The sequence below is a fragment of the Prionailurus bengalensis genome, chromosome A2 (assembly GCF_016509475.1).
Source record: "Prionailurus bengalensis isolate Pbe53 chromosome A2, Fcat_Pben_1.1_paternal_pri, whole genome shotgun sequence".
NCBI lineage: Eukaryota > Metazoa > Chordata > Mammalia > Carnivora > Felidae > Prionailurus > Prionailurus bengalensis.
The window spans coordinates 87,480,928-87,505,011 of record NC_057348.1 but is presented as its reverse complement, the minus strand read 5'-3'; the positions used below and the strand labels follow the sequence as shown (position 1 = coordinate 87,505,011).

Genomic DNA, 24,084 nt, shown 5'->3' with positions numbered 1-24,084 from the left:
TAACACTCTATATTTTACATATCCTGAGGTTTTAATAGAGAAACTATATAAAATAACTCAGCATTAAGGTGGAAGAAACTTCACTCTCAATGAAACCTTTAACACTCACTTAGCTCTTTGCTCTCTCTTGTGTAAAGTCAGCACCAGTGGTGAGCTGGCCTAGGTGTAACATAGAAAAATCCAGCTCCATTTCCCCTTAACCTAGCATACTCTATTCCATCGCTGGTGGCTGTTCATCTAGGGAACTTTTAGTATAAAACCCTAAATGTATATGTGCTGGCAGATCTTCTTGCCTTCTCACTCATACCTCGTACAGAATGCTGAAGAAAAAACTTCAGGTTGTTACCAGTATGCCCCCTTCCCTAAGATAACTTGTGCACAAAATTGGAGCTTGCCTGACTTTGCCATCCAAGAGCATGAGTGGCTGAGTCAATTTACCATTCTACCTTCTTTACTAAACAAGAATAAGCCATACTGTGATCTACATGGCCAGAAAGGAACAAACCATAAGTAACATTTTTAAAAATTAAAAATTAACATCATCTTAGATTTTTGAATCTTTGAAATACTTTACGCCCTAACTTTAGTCCAGTGCCACTGTTGAATTTCACTTTGTGATAGTTCTCTTGGCTGTTCTACATATGTGCATTTCCCTTCTAGCTTCCCGTGGTAAAACATCCACAGAATTCAGTCTTCTTCATTATATTTGCAACTGGTTCAAGTCAGCTTGTGTCTTGGTTGGCATCAGCATTGTTCTAAAATTTCATAAAATACCTTTGGCAGTGTCATCTTTATGGTCCACAATGCTGTAAATTTAGTGTTTTGTACCAAAGCTAATCTGGTCTGTGTTGTAGCTTCTTTTATACACATAGTAAGTCCAACTGAATCTGAGCATTTAGGCCCAAGAGAGGCCTCAGAATTTGATAGATGAGTATGACGTCAGCCCTAAACAAAACAAAAAACAAACAAAAAAAAACTTTAATGAATTACCAAATTATATCAAGTCTACGATGTCAGTGAATGTTGAGGCACCATTTTTTGAGGACTGCTAAGAAAGAAAAACTGCCCAAAATGGAGAATGTGATAGTGTTGCCAGCATCAAGCCAGTTGGCAGTGTTTCAGTATTAGTGAAAGAGAAATAAACTCCCATGCAGAAGACGCAAGGACCTTTGCCTGTTTCAGCTATAATCACGGGTAGTGGAAAAGGGGCAAAACCACTTCTTGAACCCCACTACGGTACTCATGAAGGTTTACTTTCTGAGTCCCACCAGCAGTGTGGAAGAAAAACCTCAGACAAGACTTTAATTTAAAGAGGTGTCAGGTTAGGAGAGTTGCATGTGTCTGGCAAAAAGTAAAAATAAACTCTTTCTAGAAGAAAGCAGCTTCAACTCCGGTCAAGAACAACTGTAAGACATATTCTATTATCAGAGATATTAAAATATACCAAGTATGCATTCTAGAATGACATTATTGCAGTGTTATTCTCTATGATTGTGCAAATCCAGTTATTCATAGTACATGTGTACAATGCACGCACAAACACACGCACCTGAATAAGAAGAGGTTTGAGATACTTTGCGCTATTATTGTTCCTTATTAAAGTTTTCAAATATGGCATTGAGAGATCACCCGACTTGTGCACCCATAATTTAACCATTGTAAATGTGAAGTTTTTAAGGCATGCTGTATTTTTTAAAGTCCAAAAATAAGGGAAACATATTAAAATACAAGATGGTATATTCATTATTGTTTATGGAAGGTTTCTGCTTCAGTAAATGGGTGTTTTCCATCATCTCCTATCATATCTCTTGGGAAGAAGTAAAGTAAATATTGAAGTCCATGTTTCCTGATATTTAAATGTAAAAAGTCCTATGGTAATTTTTCTCTGGCATATAGATTATATGTGCTTTCTTGGTAAAACATTTGCCATAAAATCATGAAAATGAAACATATCAGATGTTCAACATAAACTAAATAAATATTGTAGTAGATATCTTCATATTGGTGTTGCTTTGTATGTAATTGAATTTCAGTCTGCCTTGTACTGAGAAGTATTGTAGCTTCCCACACACAAAGATACCAAGAATAGTGTTAAATACAGCTATTCAAATGGCTTCATTGTTACTTTCATAACATCAGTTTCACTTTCATATTTTAAGTTAATAAACCTATAAAAATTAAAATACCAGTGACCACCTATAATGTGATAATCACCTATGAACAGTAACATGAAAATACCCTGGTCATAGCTATTTATTTGTTTATCCCTCTACCTATCTATATACCAAAAGAACATTTTAAAGACACATCCACAGGAATCTGTGGTTTCAAGAAAGATACAAAACTACCTGAATTGTAAACTTTTAAATCCTATATTCTGGTTGGTAGTTATTTCCTAGCACCAGACGCAGATCTTATTTTAAGAAATAAAACAAAGTAGTTTAAAATCTAATATTTTAACAAGTTGATAAACTGTAAGTTTAAATTTTCTCTAAGGTTTCGTGATTTGGGTCTTTTTTGTACTTTTGACAAATGCATTAAGCACATGATTTTAATACATACATACATACATATGCATGTATTTGTAGGTGCATGCATGCAAACACACATTCAACTAGTTGGTAACTAGTTTGTATAAGCATCATACAAATCATTAGAGAAATATTGTGGTAAGCATTACATCGATAAACAGGACCCCTATTCTGTAGCTTAGTATATACTGTAGAATTTGTTTCCATTTTACTATAATACATGAGATTTTTTTAATTAAAAAAAATTAACATTTATTCATTTTTGAGAGGCAGAGAGACAGAGCACAAGTGGGGGAGGGGCAGCGAGAGAGGGAGACACGGGATCAGAAGCAGGCTCCAGGCCCCTAGCTGTGAGCACAGACCCTGATGCAGGACTTAAACCCACAAACTGTGAAATCCTGACCTGAGCCCAAGTCGGACACTTAACCACTTGAGCTTCCCAGGTACCCCATATGAAATTGAAATTATTAAATCCATTGTTAGGCGTCTTAATAGGTGTGAAAATATACATGAATGTTAGGGATGAATGATTTTTTTTTGTTTTATTTAGGTATTTTATGTCTTCCCAAGGCTTAGTGATTCACTCATAAAATGCCTTTTTAGCTATTGCTACTTAAGGAGAGATTATTCCTCCATTTGAAGTAAATTTAGATTCTTTTCTATTGATGAATTACCTTTCATATTTCTGGAGAAAATCCTCTAGAATCCACTAAGGAAAATCTAAGAAATGATGTTTTTAGTTAAGAAATGTGAATTTGCAGTTTCTTAAGACATTGAGAGCTTGTAGTCAGTATTTCCTTTCTTCCTTCGTTTGGCCTTTACCACTGAATATTATTGAGAAAAAAATTATGATGTAAAATATTAAAATTGTGATGAAAACGATGTGATGAAATGTGATGAAAACAACTAGAGTTAGGTCTCTTTTTATATAGTTCACCTACTAACACTATTTGTTAAATATTTAAAATAACTTGTAACCATTACCCCTCCCCTAAATTAACTTTTACTTTTATATTCATTATCTATGAAATTCAACTTTTAAATAACCTTAAGGGGGAGAACATCAAAAATGATAACAGAGATTAATTAGCTGATAAATATATGGTTTACTACCCCACTCATCTCTTTCTTTTCTACATGACATCAGATTTTCTAAGATTCTTACATTATTAACATTTCAATCCTGGGAGACATTTATGGGGTTAAAATGGAGAGTGAAATAAATGGAAAGCTGAAATGCGATGCCTTCTGTTTCTGCTATATTGGAAGAGAATCAAATACTAAATAAGGCCTTTAGCAATGTGATATTTCTGGCCAAATGATGGATATCATGACTTTTTGTTGTTACAAAAGGAAGCAATTTATTTAACTTCTTTCTTTCCTCCCATTCTTTCTGGTTTATTAGCCTCATTTCATTTCCATAAATTATCCTACTAAAGGAGGAAATGATTAATTGAAGATTGCTTCCTTAAAAACATTATTTCTTGTCATTAACAAATGCGACATATTGTAACATTGTGTTATTCAAACACTTCGTGATGCTTTTAAAATAATTTTAATGTTTGTGGCTCTCAATTATTTTGCTCTAACTATTCAGTTCAACTCATGAGAATTCATTATGCCAATTCAACAACTAGCTCTACCCTCTTGTCTACTGGTAATTTTCATGACAAAAGTTTATGTTCAAAACAGTTGCTTTCTAAGGGCAAATTGTATTTTAAAATAGATTAAATGAGATTGCTTTCTTTCTGGAGATCCATAGGATTCCTATCAGCACAGACATCCTTTAGACTTATAGCTGCCCCTTGAGGTGCAAGCATATATTCATAGGATTTCTCAGATCTCTTTCTCTTCTTCTTATTGCATATTGGGAATTGTTTATTTTGGAGTATACTTCATTCATGGTCATCTTCTCCTACCAGATCTCAAATCAACTCTTGTTAACATTATAAAATGTAACAAAATTGAGAAGATTTAAAATGTTTTCATTTGCCATGACCCAGTAGCATATTCTGTCAAACTCAGGGTTATAAACCCTGTGCCCTTCTTAACTGATTAAACTTTTATCACTTCTATTTTTTTCAGTTTTTATGTATTTATGTATTTATTTATTTTGAGAGAGAAAGTAGGGGGGCAGAGCGGGGGAAGGGCAGAGAGGGAGAGTGAGAGAGCATCCCAAGCAGGCTCGGCACTGTTAGCACAGAGCTCGCCACAGGGCTGGAACCCACAAACCATTAGATCATGACCTGAGCTGAAGCTGGAAGCCTAACCAATTGAGTCACCCAGGTGTCCCTTAATCATTTCTTTTATGTAATTATGATATCCCCTTGATATAAGGATATCAAAGTTACATGAGGTTTCAGCTTTTAAATGTAGACTAAATAGTTATCTGGATTTTCCTCTCACAAACATTAGCTAAGGGTTTATGACTGCCTAGTGCCAGGATTATAAAACATATGGTATGAAAGAAGACAACTAGATTAATACATAATCACAACAAAAAAGATTAATAAATAATCATAACAAATAAGACTACTTGTGCCCTGAAAATATATGTAAAAAGATTTTAGGAAGTCTAGAAGAGAGAATACTTTTTTTGATGGTGGTCAGGAAGTAGGATTGATGTTGGGAAGCAGTTCATAATTTGCTGACTATGGATTCTCAATAAAGGAATTTAAGTTTTGAATTAACAGTTGAAACTATCACAAGAATAGCAGTAACAATAATGAAGCTCACATATTTAAGACTATTTCTGTGTCCAGGCGTTACACGATTAATTTTATGTAGATACATGTAAACAACAAAAAAGGTACTAAGAAGGGTTATAAAAATTTCACATTGTCCAAAATTGTTAGATGACCTAATATATTTCAGACAATTTGTCATTTTTTTATTGAAAACAAAGATAGATAAAGATGGCAATAACGTCACACGGACAAACCATGTATACTGACAACAAAACCAGGCATGAAGGAAGAACATATTTACCATGACATTGTAAGGATAAAACAAATTTGTCTAACACATTTTTTCAGTGGTGAGGGAGAAATGTAATCAACAGATGAGTCACAAAGTTAATTCTCTGAAGAAAAAAATCAGTTTTGGGGGGTGCCTGGCTGGCTAAGTCACTAGAGCATGTGACTCTTGATTTCAGGGTTGTGCATTCAAGCACCATGTTAGGTGTGGAGCCTACTTTAAAAAAAATCACTTTTTCAAGAGAATCTCAATAATTCCTGAAAATTAACACCAGAAAAAAAAATTTCTCCCAAGATGAACCTCAAAAAAATAGTGCAAGGCAGTGGACACCATACTGGACAACATTGTGACCTAAGCACAGTGAACAAATCCATAGAGTATTGCTTATGGGCTTCCTCAACATAGGTCAGAAGGACCTCACCCAACACAATTCAATAAAATCAATTATATTATTATATGTGTTCCATGTAAACTGCTCTCAGATCAACTAGTTTCATGCAGAGGGAGATTTCAGATGATGCTTAACCCTGAATATGCAAGATTTCGTATCCTTAAGGAAATCTTTAATCCACAATGTTTTCTCAGCTGAGCTTTTGATTTGTATTGGGGAATTTTAAGGTCAATAGTATATGCTATGAAAAATACTTAAGAGTACAGCTGTACTATGCTACCATTTCAGTGCAGAGCTCTTTACTTTAATAAAGCCAAAATGATAGTATACTTGACATCCTAAGAAAATCGTTGCAGATCTGCTAAAAACAAGAATCAAAATACTGTTCCTGTTTATATTTTTTAATAGAAAGAGACAGAAACATAGAGAGATTAGGGGCAGAGGGAAGGAGAAAGGAAAGAGAGAATCACATTATTATTGGAATTCTAATGTTTTCTATGTTGTACAACATTGACTCAAGCAGTTGGGGTAGAAGGATCAGGAAAGGGAATGGACAGTTATTGGGTGCCTTCTAATCATTTTGAAATACTTCTTGGGTATCTGTTTATAAGGTATCAGGTGTGAGGAAATGAACAGAAAAAGATGTTTACAGGTTGTTTTATCTGAGCACCCAAATATATGAATGCTTGCCTATGACCACTTTATTTATTTATTTATTTATTTATTTATTTATTTATTTATTTATTTTAAGTTTATTCATGGGGTGGGTGAGGAGGAAGAAAGCGAGAAAGCAAGCCTAAGCAGTCTCCGTGTTGTCAGTGCAGAGCCCCATGTGGGACTTGATCCCACAAACAGTGAGATCATGAGCTCGTCACCTGTACCAAAATCAAGAGCTCGTCAGCTGACTGAGCCACCCAGGAACCCCCTGAGGCCACTTTAGCTAAAAGTTCTGTCCCTAAGTTCAAAGCTGCTGATGATAGAAATATTCTGCTGCAGAGGAATTAATAGAAACAACTGTACTCAGTGGAAATTGAGTTTTTCCAACTGTTCCTAATGGCAGCAGAACCTAACAAAACCTACGAGAATGTCAACCCAAAGAAACATGGTGGTACCTCTGCATACTGACGATGATGGGTGGTTAATGTGGCAGAACTTGTAACCTCAGTGCTTACTAACTAGAATACTTCCTTCTGCTTTTTTATTTGGGCAAAGGAAAGAAAGAAAGGCCAATTTAAAGGAGGAATGAGTCCTACAGGTATTGGCACAAGTGGTTATCAGGGCAAACTAAAGATACCTAGTCAGTGAATCAGATTTACCAGTTGTGGTCTGTCAGTTATTCAGATGGAAAAGTGCCGTGTTTCTTGAAGAGAAGACCAGGAACTACTGCTATGTTAAACTCAGAACAACTTGGTATAAGTTCTTGATTAAATCAAATGTCATCTTATATTAGATGCTACTATATGTAAGTAGCAGGTGAAATGAAATTTTTTTTTCAATAGAAGGAAACATATACTCTTAAGAGAACATTTCATTTCATTTCATTTCATTTCATTTCATTTCATTCCATTCCATTCCATTTCATTTTTATTCATTGGGAAACATTTGCTGTCACCAGAGAAGACCTTGAAGAGAAACTAAAAACTGAGTAGGTTTCTCAAGATTAGAAGAAATGTTAACTCTGTATGGAACAGATAGAATGATTAAGTTAATTGGGAAGAAGACAACTTTGTGAATTTTTGAAAATATACCTAATTGATGTTACATTTATAGTAAGCTCTCATTTCTTATTATACAAGTTACATTCTCTTAACTGTGTGTCAACTAATGTGTTAAAGATTTAAATGGAGTTTTATGTTTGTAAGCAAGAACTTATGTACACCATAAGACTTCTACAGCTCTTGATGGTAACTTAGATTAGGTGAGAGACAAGTCAGTTATTTCATAAAGTTCTACAAGTAAAGTGGGCCTGGGTAAGGCAAGAGATACTAGTGGATCACTATGTTGTTTGTTTCTAAATTTAGTGGATTAAAAAAAATCAACTTTATTTATTTTGAGATAAACAGAGACAGCATGAGTGGGGGAGGTTCAAAGAGAGAGAGACAGAGAGAGCGGGAGAGAAAATGCCACGTAGACTCCATGCAGCCAGCTCACAGCCCGACAAGGAGTTTGAACCCACGGACTGTGAGATCATGACCTGTCCCAAAACCAAGAGTAGGATGCTTAATTGACTGAGCCACCTGTGCACCCCAATACAGTGGACTTTTTACTGTTATCAAGCTGGCATATATTTTATGATTCATTAATATGTAGAGATTAAATAAAAAGTCTCTGCCTAAATGGATTTTTTTTAATTAAGGCTTTTTAAATTTTATTTTATTGGAGTAAGAATGCTAAACATGCGACCCACCCTTTGAAGTTTTTAAGTGCGCAGTACAATATTTTTCACTATAGGCACACTGTTGTACAGCAGATCTCAAGATCGTACTCCTCTTGCATAACTGAAACTTTATACCCATTGATTGACACCTACCCATTTCCCTTTGGCCCTGGCCCCTGGCCCCCACCACTCTACCATCTGCTTTTAGGAGTTTGACTCTTTTAGATCTTTGGTATAGGTGGGATCATCACATAGTACTTGTTCTTCTGTGACTAGCTTATTTCACTTAGCATTCCCTAAGGTTCATCCATGTTGTTACTGATTGCAGACCTTCTTTTTTTAAAGGCTGAGTAATATTCCAAATAAAAGGATTTCTAAATCAAAGGTTAAACTGCATGGCAGTTATCAGGAAAAAAAAAATGTGTCCATTATAAACTGTATTGACCTCTGTGACAAGGTTTTCTAAATATGGTATCACAGGAGATTGTCCAGCCCCTGTTAGGCAGAGAGATTCAATTCACCTCTGTCCAGGGAAGCACATACCCTGCAGATTAGCATAGCAACATGTGACATATCTATTCATTCAACAATGTACTAATAATTCCGAGGGGGGGAATAAAAACACGACCAGATTCCATATAGATATTGACATACAAAGATATAGCTCCAATATAAAAAATACTGTGACTTAGAATCAGTTAAATATTGTTGTTCCTTTTCATTTCCTTTTTCCAGGGTATTGATCTGTTAAATAAGAAGGGACAGATACTTCCCAAGTTTAGAAGAGCCTCATTTCACAATTCAGAGTGATAGAAAAGCAAGCGCTAATATTGACCTCCCTGGAGAGAGCAAACGGAGGTAGAATGTCAACTGTGGCAGGGTGAGAATAGGGGGTGGAGGACACAAGCTGTGTACAGGGATCGGGTGGAAGCAGGATTTTGGAAAGCTCTAAACCTAGTGAGAGCAAATCATATTGTCTGTGACAGACCAAAGTACTCAGTTAATTAGAACAAAGTGATGCCAGAAAAAGGGGGAAACATTTTTTTTAATTAAAAACCTAGTTGAGTTTGAAGTAAAGAGCAAAAATTTTTCATCTGTCTATGCTGTCAACCCTCCATGCATGTGAAAATATATTTATTATTTTCTGTATTAATTTAATGAGTTCCAGATTGTACAGGATGTCATAATGGAAACAGGATTATATAAGATAATAAGGAGGGTTTTTTTTTCTCTCTCTAAATGAGTTTTACCTAGACTCCCTGTGTCCCACTTTTGATCTTAACTGTGTTTCATTTACCACATTGAAGGAGGTTACATAAAGGGTAAAATAATAGAAACTTAGTCAGGAAACAGGTTTTCTTACTGCTACATTTTATTATATACTCTTGCCATATTCTTTAGCCTAATTCTTGAAAATAATAAAAGATGTATCATTTTAAAATAAGGACAATTGAAACCACATTGCTTTATAATTGTGCATCTTTCTTCTGAGCCATCCCAAACATTTCACACCCATTGATCTTCAGAAAAACCATGTTGATTACTTAAGGGTTAGTGGTAGGGAGTATAAACTTCCTGAACTCTACCTTCTGTAAAATACTAGGTAAATATCAATGGCTGGTGAAGTTAATTTTACAGATGAAAAACAAACACAAAGAGGCAAAATAATTTCTCAGCAACAGATTCTTGTTTCCAAAATCTCAGTCAAATAACTTCTGCTAGAAAATAGTACACTATGAACTGGCCCCATTAGTCAGAGCATAGAGTTTTATAGTTAAAATAATTTCTTGGAAAGTATTACCATGGCATATAAAGATGTATAGTTATACTGCACACATGACTGGTTTTGTTAACGTAATGCTACTTTCTGGTAGGCAAATCTCTGCATGTGCTTTGTATAAGCTATACCAAAATAATGAGTCTGTTTAAGCAGCCACTTGGGTTCTGAAACCTTACGTCCATGACATTTCTGCCTCCTAAATCAATTTGGAAAAGACTTCCAACTTGGCAACAAATTTATCTTCTGAATTTCCAAATAAATACTTTGGAAGGTTGAGTTTACTTCTCTAACATTTCCTCATTTCATTTCCTCATCACTGGCCAGATAATCACCATGGCCACAGCCTTGAAGAAAGAATCATCTATGGAGTAGAAAATAGTAGCACGTTCCTGGAATGCAGTCCAAAATCACAGCGAGCTCTGGTCTATTGGCAATTCCAGAGGAGAAATGAAGAGCGAAAAGAAGAGGTATAGGAATGAAATTGACTGGATTATTTCTATCTAACATATACTGTTAAGTGACCCCAACATGGTTGACTTGAGGGTGAAAAAAATACTGTGAATCTTTATCCTTTTCTTAACCCATCAATAGTCCATTCATTAAACAAGCATTCACTGAAGGCTGATCATATGACAGGCTTTGTGCTAGGAACCGGAGAAACAAAGGTGAGCTGATAAGAATTTGTCCCAGAATCCATTTGGAGATATATTTGAGAGTCTTCTTTTTCCTTGTAGTTATCTACAAAGAAAGTATGTTATCTATATTTTTGTACCAAAAAAAAAAAAAGAAAGAAAGAAAGAAAGAAAGAAAGAAAGAAAGAAAGAAAGAAAGAAAGAAATCCTCTACTAATTTTAACTTTTGTTCAATTAATTCTGTTATCCAAACATGTTTTATTTTCTCTACTGACTTTCTTCTCAAATGAGGAGGAGAGGTTTTGGAACGGGGCTAGGAGTTTTAGGATAAAGAGTATGAACTATACATGAAGTATGAACTATACATGAAGCATCAGAGAGATCTTCCTCATCAACGGATTGATTTATTCCTGTGTGAAATTAAAGAATCGTACAGAGAAAATCTCCATACTCTGAGCCTTTTAAGCTTTTAAAAAATATTAAATAAGGGTAACTAATCGGACTGTGTAGGTATTTGTGAATGTATTCTGTGCAGATAATTTTACAAACATAATCTGAATATAAAACCCTCCCTTTTTTGACATTTGAAGCATCGTTGAATATGTAATCATACCCTACAAACGTCGAAGTTGATTTTATACAATTTTATACACTATCAGCTTAGGCCTTTCCGAGATGTCTGTTGTAAACCGTAGTCAAAATAAAAGTAAGGTTAGGTACATTCAAGAGCATATCTTTATATTTATGACACACCTAAGACTTAGAAAACTGAATAAATAATTATTAAGCATGTACTCCTATGCATTTTTCTTCTTGCTCAACTGCTGATTCTTAAATTTTTTCAAATCTTCTGAGTTCATTCTAATGCTGTCCTGTTTTCTAATATCATGGTTCTGTATTTCCAAGATTTAATGTTAACTTTCTCCTATATTTATATACCTTCTTTCAAGTTTATAAAATAAAGTATATCTGTGTCCTTTCATTATCTTGAATATCTTAAATTATTATAATGAAAACTTCTATTAAGATAGTAGATAACCAATATTTTCCATTGTATCTTAAAAACAATTTACAGAAATTTCTAACTCTTTTTCTGATGGGGAAATGGTATCATCTCTCTTCAGCTAGAAATTTTATCAACTTTAAAATGTGCCTCAACACATAATCTAAGTTTTTACTGAGACAGCATGTTAGAACTTCTGTTTCTTTTAAATATGTATATTTTTACTACCGTTTTCTTCTGCCAGATCAGAGTGGATGATCACATCATCAGGACAGAACAAGGCCTTCTACTGCGTAGCCTACAGCGGAAGGATTCAGGCAATTACCTCTGCCATGCTGTGGAACATGGTTTCATGCAAACTCTTCTGAAAGTGACCCTGGAAGTCATCGACACAGAGCATTTGGAAGAGCTTCTTCATAAAGATGATGATGCAGATGGCTCTAAGACCAAAGAAATGTCCAACAGCATGACACCTAGCCAGAAGGTCTGGTACAGAGACTTCATGCAGCTCATCAACCACCCCAATCTGAACACAATGGATGAGTTCTGTGAACAAGTGTGGAAAAGGGACCGAAAACAACGTCGGCAAAGGCCAGGACATGCCCAGGGGAACAATAACAAATGGAAGCACTTGCAGGAAAACAAGAAAGGTAGAAACAGGCGGACCCACGAATTTGAGAGGGCACCCAGGAGTGTCTGAGCTGCATTACCTCTAGAAACCTCAAACAAGTAGAAACTTGCCTAGACAATAACTGGAAAAAATGCAATATACATGAACTTTTTTCATGGCATTATGTGGATGTTTACAATGGTGGGAAATGCAACTGAGTTCTACCAATTATAAATTAAGTCCATGAGTAACTTTCCTAACAGGCTTTCCTCCTAATACCAACACCTAATAGAGGTCAGGTGAACGCAGAGGTTCACTTTAGCAGACTTAATATTTCCTATGAGATTTCATTGTACAGGTTTCCCTTTCTTCTTTGCCTGAGAAATAAAAATGTCATTTGCCATATTGCCATCTAAAGAAGAAAAACTGCATCAGCAAAGCCATTTTATTGAACTAAAAGTCTAAAATAAACTGCATGGATTTATGAAGCTGATGAATATTCCAAAATATAGTTGGATTCAAGGATATTTTTTGTCTACCAGCACTTGTGTTTATATGTACTGGAGGAGTAAAATGAGACTGAATGAAATGGTCTGTGGAAATATAAAAAAACATAAACCATCCATCATCCAGAGGAAAAATGGAATACACTGATCTACTACTGATGTCTTCTTTCAGCTTTGATCTAAAGATGTATTTTATTAAAACTATAATTTAAATGTACCATGACAAATATGCAGTAAAAATTAGCTCTTTTCTAAGCTAGAGTAGGTTTTTGTCTTATAGTTATTGTGCTCTATAGTTTTTGTTTTACAAATTCCAATTGTGTGCTGCTTTTTTCCCCCTGACATTGTGTTTTTAGTTCTGCAAGAGGGATAGCCAATATTGTTCAAGAAACACATAAACATCATTAACAGTTGATTCCTAAAACCTGGACATAAATTATGCTTTATTTCTCTGAGGAATTCAAACAGATAACACCCCCCTTCTTTAAGCATGATCAAAATTAATTTTAACTTGCATAATGTTCTTAGAAAAAACAGAACATTTAACCAGAAGAAAAAGGAGAAACAATTTTGATTTGTTCAATGCATTGTGTTGCACCTAATGGTTCAATAAGGAGAAAAGGAACTGCGTATTTCATGAAAATAATAAGCATTGTTTTAATATAGCATTAACAGAAAATCTCTTAATTTTGTGCTTGAAAACCTGCATGATATTTGAAACATAAAAAACTCTCACTATTCCTTTAGGAATTACATTTGTGTCACTTAATTTTCTTGAAAGAGATCAGTAATATTCAGAACAACATCTTAAAAGCAAATTTTCCAACTCTGTTTACATCTGTATCAGCTGTCTCTTACCTCACCTTGTTTAAAGCAGTGATCTGTTTTAAAACAGATCATCTTGATTCATTTCATGTTGATGGGAGTGACTTTTATACAAACTGTTTTCTGGGACACAACTCACACTTAAGTCATGTAAAGCTTTTTGTTTCCTCCAACAACTTATAAAATAAGGTAAAAGATGTTCAATAAAGGACTTGCCTTGTCCCTTGTCCGAACATGATTCCTTGAGAATCACTGACTTCAAGGTTTATAAGGCCTTCCGCATTATGATAGTTTCTTTTGCACTGCACTCACCTTTCCAGGAATCCCTCCCTAGATTCTTCATCATGCACAAAACTGCAAAGGAAACATCTTCTTGCTAATTAATGAAAGCGGCATTGAAATTCTAACTCTAGCTGTCTTGGGATTCTAATTAACTCAGCATTAATTTCTCACCTCAGACTACAGTGAATTTTTTTTAAAAAATTCTCAGCTGAAATATTTCACAGATGGGAGCTCATGTTTCAATTTAGTTGTCTGAATAAACAATTTGTTAATGCCTATTTCAAATGAAAGTCTAAAAATATTCTACATTCAATTTTAGGCTCCATTGATTAATCCGGTGTTACTTACAGAAGTACATCCTTAAATGGTATTTGAATTTTAAATTATTTGAAGGACATATTTCTGTAGAGAAAAAGCAACGTTTGAAATACAAATCAAAGAACAAAGAGGGCTCCAAAAATAGGTATTTTTTTTCTATTTTCATGGAGTATCTTAACTGTGCTAAAATTTGGTGTTGCATTTCCTTCTAAATTTTCAACTGAAACAGATTTGCAATAACAGAAGTATCTTATTTCATAGTAGTCCTCAAAAATAATGGACTTGAAGGGATGGAGGGGATGCCTTCCAATATCCGAACGCATTTTGTTAAGCATTATGAAATACCCAGAGAAAGTAAGTCTAGACTTCAAAGAAAAGAAACAAAACAAGGAAATCTACTTGCATGTCTTTATAAACTATCAGGTCTAAGTTTTCGAAGAAAATTATTGATGTAACTTGCAGGTGGATAGCTCTTATTACAGTCATAATCTGCCAGTGTGTATTAAGAGGGGACAGTTTGCACGAAAAATAATCAACGTCCCACTTAATTTAATTTTAATAGACTTTGGCATATGCATGTATCATCAGAGTTGAAACTTTGTTAAGACACTCATGTGAACATAAGCAAGTTATGACAGCACTCTTAAGATTGGAAAAAGGTACATCGCAGCAGAGAAATGATGGCCCAGTTGAAATCAAATGTATAATGTAAATGCATGTAAATGCACACTTAATGCTACTTTATGTATTATTTAGTGATTTTCAATGGTATGTGTTTAATATTTTTGCTACCTACACATTAGGCAGAAGAGATGTAAATAATTTTGAAAAGAAGAGGAAGGACAGTAAACTTCAACTTTTTATAGGGACTCCATTTCAGTGTGTTCAATATCACCCTAAAATGCAAGATTTCCCCACACAGGTGACAAGGTGGTTTATGTGCTATTTAAGGACAAAGGGTGTGTGCCCATTCAATAAGCATGTTTTTTGCCAGGTAGTAAATATGTTCCATATCTGTATTTATCACTGCATTTCAGATGGGAACTAGAAAACTGGAGAGAAAAATGTAATGAAACTGCTGCTGTAAATTATTCCTTTTAGCATGTATTCAGTTGCTAAATACACATTTCTTCAAAATATTTGAATTCAGATGTCTTTACTGTTCCCTGTAGCATATGGTGTCAAGGAACATAAGTTTAGAAAATGCTGAGAACCAGAGTCAGGTTGCTACATAATCAGCTAGCAGATTTCTCCGTTCTAGTCATCTGTAAACTGAGTTCTATATTTATGGTGATGATGTTCATTTTTATGCCCTTTAAGTTAAATATTGTTATTTTTTATGTCATGCCTAAAAGAGGAAATATAGGGATGAAATTCTATAATGTGTCATTATCATGCTCAGTTTGGTTTCATTCAGGATCGACAAGGATGGCCAACAGTTGTTACTGAAATTGCCTATCCTTAAGGTCATAAGCAAGCATTTCATCAATATGAAGTGATTAGTATAACATTTTAAAAGCTTTGTTTTATGAGTTCATTTTTAAAACACAATTTGCATTCAAACTTTAATGGAAATTATCCATTGTGGTGTCTTCAAAGACAAACTTAACAAACAAGATTCAACATCATCTTATTGTGTTATCATGTGTTAGATATAAACTGGCCTAATGCCAAAGGCATCCATGCTTTTTATTTTAAAGCTGTAATAATTATCCAAATTCATTGTTAATGTTTGCAAAATACGTGTTTCCATAAAAAGGAAAACATTGTTTTTCACAAAGTCTGCAAAAGCCTATTAGTTTATCTGCTTTCTAACAATTTTCTTGCACTAGTTAATTAAAGACACATACTTTTTTAAAGTTAATATACTGGGGCGTCTGCGTGGCTCAGTCGGTTTAAAGGTCTGACTTCAGATCAGATCATGATTCTGCGGTTCATGAGTTTGAGCCCTGCATCGGGCTCTGTAAGGACAGCTCAGAGCCTGGAGCCTGCCTCGTAGTCTGCTTCTCCCTCTCTCTCTGCCCCTGCCCCCGCCCCACTTGCACTATGTCTCTCTCTCTCTCTCTTTCTCAAAAAGAAACAAACATAAAAAAATAAAGTTAATATACTAAGAGGACCTATGATGAATCTTTGAAGCCACAGGAATGGTATGGCCATTTTCACAGTCAGCCAGCCCAAAGAAAACAGCTTGGTTTTAATTTCAAACATGCAAGCACACACAAGCAAAAGGAGAGGCACCAAATGGAACCCAACCAAACAAAAAGATGATTTCGAATATAAAGAAATTAGGCTTCTAGACCCTTTGAACTTTAGACCCAGACTCCTACCTGTGCAATTAACTTATGTTGGTAGATCTTTTCTGCCTACTATGTACTAGGCACTGGTAGGCGATGAGGATATTTTACACCTTACCACACATACTCATTGATGCTATTTGGCAAGTCTTTCTTGATCCTTCCATCTCTAGATGAAATGAACCACCTTCTCTGCACTAAATCTGTGCCTTGTCTATACTTTTTGTTGCCACAGTTATCACAAAGGTGTAGTTTCTTTGTTTACACCCCCATCCCTTTCTAGACTGTAAGCTACTTGAGCACAGGGTCTGTATCTAATTTATCTCTACCCCCAGTTCCTATCATGATGGCTGGCATGGGGAAGAAGCTCAATAAATCACTGTTGGAAAGAACCAGGTCACAATGTGATGAGTGCCAAATGCAAACAGAGGATAAAAGTGCTGTGAGATCACAGGGGAAGGGATGAATTTCAAGAGAGCACGGAGAGCTTCAGAAGATAGATAAGTGACATGCAGTCTGGGAATTGACATACATGAGAAATGTGCCCAGATAAAGTAAAAGAAGAGCAGAAAAAAGAATGAAAGAGAGGTGTGAAAATAAATGCTTTTATTATGGGAACAGGTATTCCAAATAAATTATAGAGTTCATAAGCAAAAATAAAATATCCCACTACCAAGAAATTGTTGGGTTTGTTTATTTTTTCCCTGATTTTGGTTTATTGCCCTCTGTTTGCACCCTACATTCTCATCACTGGCACATGGTGTCATTCACTCCGCTTCTCTCTACCCCCTCCCCATTTTGTTCACCCTCCCTATCTTCCCTCTTCATGTTGACCTCTTTTGTCTTTACTTAGCTGGAGTCATAGCAATGGGCAGTATTCCCACAGTATTTTTGAACTAATCTTTATGCCATAATCTCCTTTCTAGTTCAACCAATCTTGCTTTTGCAGAATTCGGAATGCCACACGTGAGTGGCTGGGAGAAGACAGCTTCCTCATGCTGGTCTAACACAGTTCAAATGAAATCTTCCCTTATACGTCACCTGCTTTCAGCATCGCCCAACTTATCTAGCGTTAGTCCACTCGGACGCAGGTTCCAACATTGCTAATTAACAAGGTGGCCCACAAACAAGACATCATCAAAGATGGCATTAAAATATGAAGCCTTCGTTTATTCAATGGATACCCTAGATGGAGGGCTTCAGGGATAAACAATGATACAGGTGAGGTTAGTGCACGTAGTTGACAGGCAGAGACTCCTGTGTAAAAATAATAATAATAACAACAACAACAATAATAATAATAAAACAGAAAACAAAAAAGAAAAAGTCAAGAAAATGAGGAGGCTTAGCTGCCTCTTGAAATTGTCAACGGAACACCACCATTATATTAAACTGTCAAGTCTTTTCTCACATAACACAAGAAGGTATTTTATTTCTCTTAATCTAAACATTATACTTACAGACACACTGTATTTTATACAGTACCTAAGCACAAGTTTTCATAAATGTTTTTAAGTCCTTCCAATTTGGGTAATTTGAAGTCTCAACTTCATCTTCTCTGTAAATCTCACTAAAGCATTAGGCCTCAAGTAAATACATTAAAAAAAAAAAAAAGTCCCTGTCATTTGTGTATCTCGGTTCTTAATGTTTCAATCATTTTGTTGATGACTAATTCCAGAAAGGCTTGCACTGTTTTAGACTAAGTTGTGTGTCTAAAATCAAGCATCATTTCCATTTTAGGGTATTTTTTATTACACCTCAATTTTTAGGAGGTTTCCATCCTTGAATTTCAGTAAAAGAATGACACTTTCATTAGTCCTGAAATATTTTTTTTTCTTTCAGTGTTTTTAAATTGCTGATAAATTTCAACAAATTAATATGGGTCTCTCTGTACCATTCCATAAATTTTACTTGAATTTATACACTGGCTAAAAGTGGTAAAAAAAAAAATCTTACGTTTCAAATGTGCATATTGTCATCTACCAATTTCAGAAATATTGCTCATTTTCTTTTTACGTTACTTTTGACCCTAATGGCTGGTTATTGAAATTAGTTGTATTTTATTTGGCCGAGGAAATAGGTTAAATTATTACTTAGTGAATATTAATACAGTATCAGAAATAAAAACTGGCATCCATATGAAAAAGTGTACTGTCAAAGAGTATATTGAATTCTTAAAGTTATAAAATAATATTTATTCAGAAGAGTTTGAGTAAATATCCAAGATTATTATATTTTGACCAAGATAATAGTCTAGTCACTTACTTGAGATACGTGCCATGATTGATTAAGGTTTCTCTTTTATGTTATTGTTAGCCTCTCTAGAATTTACAAAACAAACAACAACAAATTCCCTAGATTACAAAATCTCTAATTATTCAAAATGTAACATACCCTACTCCCCTCATTGGAGAATGGAATATAATTTGTAATTGTTTCCATACTGGTTTCTTCCTAAGCTCCCCTTTGTCACCAGACAAAATTTGTTAAAATTATGTCACATCAGGTAGCTCTGTATTCATTACTAAGAAGTAACATTCTTGAACTTGTGTAAAGGAAATGTTTATACATTTTCATGAAGTTAACTGATTTGTAGCAGTACATATTAAATCTAAGTACAAACTATAAAATATTGAATTGTTTTATAATTTAATATTGTAATATTTAATGAAATGAATGTAAGCAGAAGTATAGAGCATTATAAAGCCTTACTAAAGCTACTTACTGCTTAGTGATAGTAATATTACATTTTTTATATCACTGTATAACGTTCAAGGTATTGTTGTGTTCTCATTCAATTCTCCTTATATGAAGTAGGGCAACTTTATTATCCCAACTTTGTAGGAGAGAAGAATCACGAGTGGCTTGTCTTAGATCTAACTCTCAGCCAACTGTAAACCCCTGATTACAATCTTGTTATTTGATCCAATTGGAACAGAACCTTTTTATCACCTTTTTATGATTTATTGAATCACATAGTGAAAATAATCTCTTAAACTTTTAATGAATTGCCCCTACAATAAGCATTAGTTTAGATCATCCAAAAACAAGGTACATCCAAGAAAAAAATGTATTGACTTGGGTACTTGGTAATGTAAGATATAAACAGGGAAAATGAAAGTACCAATGAAAAGTTGGTCAAATGTTCAGTTATAAAACAATGGAATAGATGTCTGTAATTCACTTTCTCTAACAAAAAGACTTCAAAGAAAAAATACTGATTTCTTCATGCATCTTTCTTAAATATTTGAAATGAGGCAAAAAAAGGAGAATATTCTAATTGATACAAGATGAGCTTTCTTCACATATTTAACTATGTGACCAAAAGAAGAAAAAAATAATTTTGGAATCGCATAGGCATTTATAAAGTCTGCTTTTATAAATGAAAAATATTTGTTAGCAAATACTTCAATTTTTAAATAACGATTTTAAATACTTTTGTGAGAAACAGTACCCTTACACAATAATTTAACATGTCAAGGATAATATCCCACAAACAAACTTTAAAAATTTGGGGCATTTTAATAAAAATATATACCTAGATCAACTTTATAAATACTTTTTCATTGACTTGCTACTTCTTGGTATATAACATTTATCAATACCTATGTCAATAAGTGCCAGAAGAAATCCTATATAGATTCTCAGTTTTCAACAGTAGTAATTATAATCATCCCATGTATATATGTATTCAACTTAAATATATATAATCTTCTAAATTATGTTTTTACTTGGTGCATATATCAAGATGATATAATTTAAAATTAATTACTGTTACAAATAATTTCCACAATTCTCTTCCACCTTCTACAGTATCTGGCACATCTCTCCTTCCAGTTAACGGTCCATCTTGCAAAATTAAATGGCCTCTCCTGTGACCCAGCTAGCACCTTGATTCCACAGTTAATTGACCTATTTCTCCAATTCATCTTCAGTCATCAACCCGAGACCAGGGAGATTTTAATGGCACATAGAAATAAAAGTTCAAGGGTAAGTGACATCAGCTCTGGACAGATAAAAGAAAATAGAACACAGTTTCAAGGAATAAGGATAAGTCGTTATTATAAATATGATTTAAGTCTCAGAAGATGAAGGAGCAAATGGAATATGGGTTGATTCAGAGGCAGAGAACACCTCTTTCACAAGGCAAAATAAATAATCAATGGCCTTAGAGACAAGCAAACCTGTCATTTCTATTCCTTTACTTGGTGAGCTTATGCCCCTAACCACCGGGCTTCAGTCCCATCTGTAGAATAGATACTACCTTGGTTCTTTCATCTGTGTAGGAGAGATGATAGAAAACTTTTTCATAGAGGTGGGGTAATAATTAACATTGATATACAACACTACTGATATATATATTCACTTTTATTCAGTTCTGTCTTGATAATGAGAAAAAAGATGTTCTTTCATGTTTAAAAAATGCTCTTGAGTATATGTACTGCCACCCTCTCAAGACATTTATCCCTCCACTTGTTGTCTTGGTTTCTTATATCTATAATTCCTCCCTTTTTACATTCTACAGTAACAATTGTAACCATAACAGTAATTTCCCTCAGTCACATCATTAACTTGAGGACTTTTCTACTTGGCTTTTCCCCTAAAAAGTCTCAAAAGAAATGCTAAGGGACTCCCAATTAAAGATAAAGAACTTATGTGCTTGAATTTTATCCTCTCATAAAACGTCATTAAATTAAGATGTCAACACATTTATCTTAATTTCCAACTAGGTCAACTTTTACTTTCTACTTTTTTAGAACTACTATTTGCCATCAACACCCCACAGGATATATCCTAAAGGTGAATTAGCCAACTGTTCTGTACAATCGTGTGTGTGTGTGTGTGTGTATGTGTGTGTGTGTGATACAGTTTTCAAAGTTAGCTTTTCCAAGCTTGAAAATAAGACATTTCTGGGCACCTGGGTGGCTCAGTCAGTTAAGCATCCGATTTCAGCTTAGGTCATGATCTCACAGCTTGTGAGTTCAAGCCCTGTGTCAGGCTCTGTGCTGGCAGCTCAGAGCCTAGAGCCTGCTTCAGATTCTATGTCTCCCTCTCTCTCTCTGCCCCTGCCCCACTTGCACTCTGTCTCTCTCTCTTAAAATAAATAAACATTAAAAAATGTAAAAAAAGAAAATGAGACATTTCTATGTTATTTCATAAACAGTCTTCTAGAAAACAAAATATTTCTTTTTATATAGTCTCAAATAAACAAAGTATATTACATTAAGTGTGCTTCTATATATGCAAAATCTCAAGACATAGTCTAAGCAATTGCAAGTGTTGATGAAGAACTTTCCAAAATAGGATCAAAATTAAAAATAGTGTAGAAAGACAGTGCATTTCTTGAAATAAGATATAACTTAGAGGAAGAAACTGTAAGAACAGGAATGTATTCATAGTCTGTAAAGAACACATGAAAAAGAGCACTACCATAATTCACACCTAGAAAGATAATAATTTATGCAAAATCACTCCCTTTAAAAAGTAGAGATGAAAAGAGACATGCCACCTCAAAACCCTGCCAAGCTAAGGATAAACATAAGAAATAAACCATATGTGTTGTGGGAGGCAAATCCACCAAGAAACTGTTAGGCAAAAATTAGACCAAACTATGACATGATCCAGATGTTCACTAATATGAAGGTCTCAGCAGAATCTGACGGGCTTCAAGGTCTAGTAGGAAAGAATAAAAGTTCCAAAAGTGTGAACACTGATTGGCTTCAATTATTTGGTAATTCTTCTTAAATAATTGCTTTTTGTTTGAAGTATTGTCTTTCAGCTTTAACTATCTTGGAAATTGATAAAAAGCAGCATAAAGAGATGAAATAACAATGCAGCTTTGAAGTTGAATTATTCTGTTCATAGGAATTTTAAGAGACCATTTGGGCTGGGTCCCCAGGAAAGACTACTGTAAATATCAGACAAGCTGGAAGGAAGAAAAAGAATAAGAACTATGCAAAAGTATTTTATACTGTCCATAAACTGAAAAGAGCAGGAAGGTCAAAGCCAATGGGCAGTATACGTATTCATGGGAGCCCTGAGAAGAACTTTCAGAGAAAATTGAACTGGACTTTCTTTTATGGCTTAAGTCTAAGTCAGCTCTCTGGGTGTCTTCTAGGCTCTAGATTTCTCAGTGCTCCTGATCAGTCCTGCTATGTTTAAATATCTTTCACCGAATACAACACAACTCAACTTGTACACAACTTTCATTTATTGGCCACCTGATGACATAACATATTGAACATAATATTAAGGGATTGGAAGAGAGTGCTTAAAAATTAGACATTTTGAGAACACAGGAGCAGAAGAACCTCAAATGCTATGAGAATATGAAGAAAGAGACAATAGTGGCTGGGATGGGCAAGGGAAGAAAGTGCTTTGATCTTCAAAGGAAGGCAAGGCGTAAAAGAACACAGTGATCATCTTTTCTTAACAGTGCAAATGCTTGTGTTCCTGTCTTCTTCCTCTTTTTATGCTTCTGGAGATCCCAACTTTGTGTGCTATTGATCTCTGTTTGTCTTCTCTATTTTGGTCAACCGTGCACTAAGTCCATGCTACTCAAAACATGTGGTTGAAGTATAGACTGCTGACAGCAGCAGCACCTGGGAGCTTAACAGAACTACAGATCCCTAGGACCTATCACAGACTTATGGAATTGGAACAGTCTCCAGATGATTCGGGCCTACATTAATGTCTGCACAGCAGTGCTCTAAGTGACTCATTCCTATAGAATTGCATCTCATTTTCATTAAGGGCACAACTTTAGATCAGCCTTACTGTATTTCATAGCTAATTTCTCAAGACTTCACTCACCCCCATAGGCTTTCTCCTGTCCAAATCCTAAGAAGGCTTACTTATTTCCAGGGTCTGTTGGCACAAGGGGTGGAGATGAGACACTAAGACACGTGGGCCCTGGAATATCAGATAAAAATTACTTAGCCCATTGATGAAGACCAACTATTACATATTTGATTGAAAGTAGAGTTTTAGGGGCGCCTGGGTGGCGCAGTCGGTTAAGCGTCCGACTTCAGCCAGGTCACCATCTCGCGGTCCGGGAGTTCGAGCCCTGCGTCAGGCTCTGGGCTGATGGCTCAGAGCCTGGAGCCTGTTTCCGATTCTGTGTCTCCCTCTCTCTCTGCCCCTCCCCCCCGTTCATGCTCTGTCTCTCTCTGTCCCAAAAATAAATAAAAAACGTTGGAAAAAAAATTAAAAAAAAAAAAAGAAGAGAGTAGAGTTTTAAGTAACTTACCCAAAGTGATACTGGCTGGATTGAAGGAGGGAGAATTTCACTTAGAAGATACCTTCTATTATTCAGATTTTAAAAAGTGGTGCTTCCTGTGTTTGTTCTTGGATAAAAAAGAATATGGAAAATATCAACTGTATAAGTAGTTTTATCTAGTTTTTAAAAAAACATTCTTAATAGAGGGAGTGCAGTGCAATGACAGAGTATACTTTTTAGGTATTATCATCATCATCCCGTTTCCTCTAAGTTTCCTAGGACAACGAAAATACTAATTTTCCTGGAATATTCCAATAGTAGGCTTCCTGAAGTGTGGCAG

General features: G+C 34.9%; 1 protein-coding gene across 1 annotated transcript in view; it reads left to right on the top strand.

The window, feature by feature from the left end:
- Window positions 1-16,011, top strand: part of SEMA3A (semaphorin 3A) — a 471,231-nt gene extending 455,220 nt beyond the window's left edge. The window contains exons 18-19 of the mRNA XM_043588730.1: window positions 10,380-10,522; window positions 11,935-16,011. Of these exons, the coding sequence (XP_043444665.1) occupies window positions 10,380-10,522; window positions 11,935-12,390 (599 nt within the window). The 3' untranslated portion in view covers window positions 12,391-16,011. The remainder of the gene's footprint in view (window positions 1-10,379; window positions 10,523-11,934) is intronic.
- Window positions 16,012-24,084: the final 8,073 nt, after the last annotated feature.